This window comes from Nanorana parkeri, unplaced genomic scaffold (assembly GCF_000935625.1).
Source record: "Nanorana parkeri isolate BGI_ZX_2015 unplaced genomic scaffold, ASM93562v1 scaffold2165, whole genome shotgun sequence".
In the NCBI taxonomy this organism is placed as follows: domain Eukaryota; kingdom Metazoa; phylum Chordata; class Amphibia; order Anura; family Dicroglossidae; genus Nanorana; species Nanorana parkeri.
In genome coordinates, this window is record NW_017308433.1 from 152,368 (window position 1) to 154,906 (window position 2,539).

General features: G+C 50.2%; 1 protein-coding gene across 1 annotated transcript in view; it reads right to left on the minus strand.

Annotated features, from left to right (window-relative positions):
- Positions 1 to 477: 477 nt before the first annotated feature.
- The window catches only part of POF1B (premature ovarian failure, 1B), a gene marked incomplete at its 5' end in the record, with an annotated part of 46,693 nt that continues 44,631 nt past the window's right edge, over positions 478 to 2,539 (minus strand). The window contains one exon of the mRNA XM_018572901.1: positions 478 to 636. Within this exon, the coding sequence (XP_018428403.1) occupies positions 478 to 636 (159 nt within the window). The remainder of the gene's footprint in view (positions 637 to 2,539) is intronic.

Here is a 2,539-nt window from a genome sequence, read left to right on the forward strand (position 1 = left end):
GACCCCACCCCTGGCAATATTATAGTTTATCTCAACCCTTGCCGCTTTGTCTGTTTCTGGGCAACTCTTATGCTGCAAATATATGATCAGTGGGCGGGGTTATTTTTCTGGGGTGGGTCTTAGGCTGGAAGTCAGGGAGCTAAAAGCTAGATAACAGCCGGAACCTTGCGGTGCCTCGCTCTTAGACTGCACTTTTACCTTTTAAGTGACTGACAGGTTCACTTTTAAGCAATAAAACAAAATCTCCCATTTTAAACAGTTTTAGATTATTTTTTTTCCACCAATACTGTTCATCTAGCCAAATATGAGATTCCCGGGAATATATATTGGAGATTGTTCGCAATGTATCCATCATGAGGCCAGTCTTGGCCAGTTAGAAGTGTTTGGGGAAGAGTTGCAGGAGACTGAAAAATTCAGATTTGTGCCATGAGCTTCATTAAAGGAAATTATGCCCGTCATTCCACCGACGTCTCCCCGTCATTCCACCGACGTCTCCCCGTCGCTCCACCGACGTCTCCCCGTCGCTCCACCGGACGTCTCCCCGTCGTTCCACCGACGTCTCCCCGTCGTTCCACCGTCGTCTCCCCGTCGCTCCGCATGTATCATCATTTCCAAATCATTGTGGACTCCCCTAGACTAGAGGACCAAGTGCATAGAGCATTTGGTCCCATTCAGATCTGTGCCATGGCTTCTGAGGTAGCTTGGTTGACTCTCCCCCACACTGCCGTTCGGGCCACGCTGCTCAGATGGAGATACATTTTTAATCAGGTGTGAGCGCCGGTATTCAACTCGGGCAGCGTGCATGCTCTGGAGGCGAGCGTGCTCATGCAGCATAGCAGAGGGAGAGGGCTTATCAGTGGGATTTTGACTCGGGCAGCAAGCCTGCCATGAAGGTGATTGTCACCATTCAACATAGCAGAGGTGGGGGACCCATCAGCAGGATTGTGTGCCGCATTAAAAAAAAAAAGCATCGTTTTACAGCGTGCCGCCTGCTCTGTCTCAGCTGATCCCGGCGAACTTTTTATTTTTTATAGATATGATTTTAGATTTTTTTTTCTTTTTAAAAAAAAAATGATTATTAATTTTACAAAAACAGATTGTTTTATGTGGATGTAAAAGGCCAAATACCGTGCGTTGTACGATTGACTCTGTAAACGTGGGGACCGTTTCCTAATGTGTTCATTCATTCATCATAGCGAGAGAAAATAAAGAGCGCCTAACATTTCATTGGTGTTTGACTCGTTCTAAGACGGTGAAAGTGCCAGCGGAGCCCGCGGGACGCCGTGCGAGAAGAATCCGAGTCTGCGTCGCCTGATGAACTGCCAGAGGGTCTAGAACTGAAGGTACATTGCAGTTTCATGACCTTGGCTGGCATATCGCTAGAAAAGGCATTTTAATTTTTTTTTTTTTAAAGGAGAACTATGAGGTCAGTGTTTTTCCCCATAGTTCTCCTCAGGGTAACGGAAGGACACAAGGAGTATAGTATATAGGGAGCTACAGCTCGCGGTATACTGAGATGCCGGAGCGGATCCCGACATCGATGCCGGGATCCGCCCAGCTGTGTGAGTGACAGCTGGCTCTGCCTATCTAGAGGCAGAGCCAGCTGTACCCGCCCCCTCCCCCGTCCGTTCCGCCAGTCAGCGCTGGAGGATCAGAGCGGGGAGGGGGGAATCCAGCCCCTCCCTTATCATGGCAGAGAGCCGTGACAGGATCGAGAAGTGAGCGAACGCCGGTATGTGTTCTGCTACCTCCCGATCTACTGAGCCGACCTGTGACAGTCTCATTGTCACCGGTCGGCTAGAACTATGAGGTGAGTGGAAAGCCCCTCCCCCCCTCATAGTTCTCCTTTAAGCTGACAAGAACTATTCTTTTGTAACCGCGAGTATCCTGTATTTGAGGATTTGACTAAACTTCTCATCCCCCTGCTCATGTAGTGGTCTCACTGCCTTTCCCGGAGGTCTGCACAGAAATTAAAAGAGAACTATGGGGTCAGGGCTTTTCCCCATAGTTCTCCTAAAGGGTAACGGGAGGACACAAACTAGCGTCCTCCAGTCACCCAAAGCTCAGTATATAGGGAGCTACAGCTCCCTGTATACTGAGACGCCGCAGCCGGGACGGATCCCGACATTAAAGTCGAGATTCACCCAGCTGCTATCTAGAGGCAGAGCCAGCTGTGCCCGCCCCCGTCCTCCGTCCGTTCCTCCAATCAGCACTGAAGGATCGGAGGGGGTGGAGGAATCCCTGCAGGGAGCTGTGAATGACAGTCACCGCTCTCTGCAGGGAGGTGAGCGAGCGACGTTATGTGTTCGCTCACTTCTCGATCTATTGAGCCGACGTGTGACAGTTTCGTGGTCACATGTCGGCTCGAACTATGAGGAGGAGGGATTTTCACTCCCCTCATAGTTCTCCTTTAAGGTCAAATCACATGTATTCCCACAAGACTTGCCGATTTCATAGTCTAAGCCTGCCTCTCTCCACCAGGGTGCCCTTGGCCTCCCCAGGGGTTCCTCCAAATCCTCATAGTATGAAGGGGCAAATG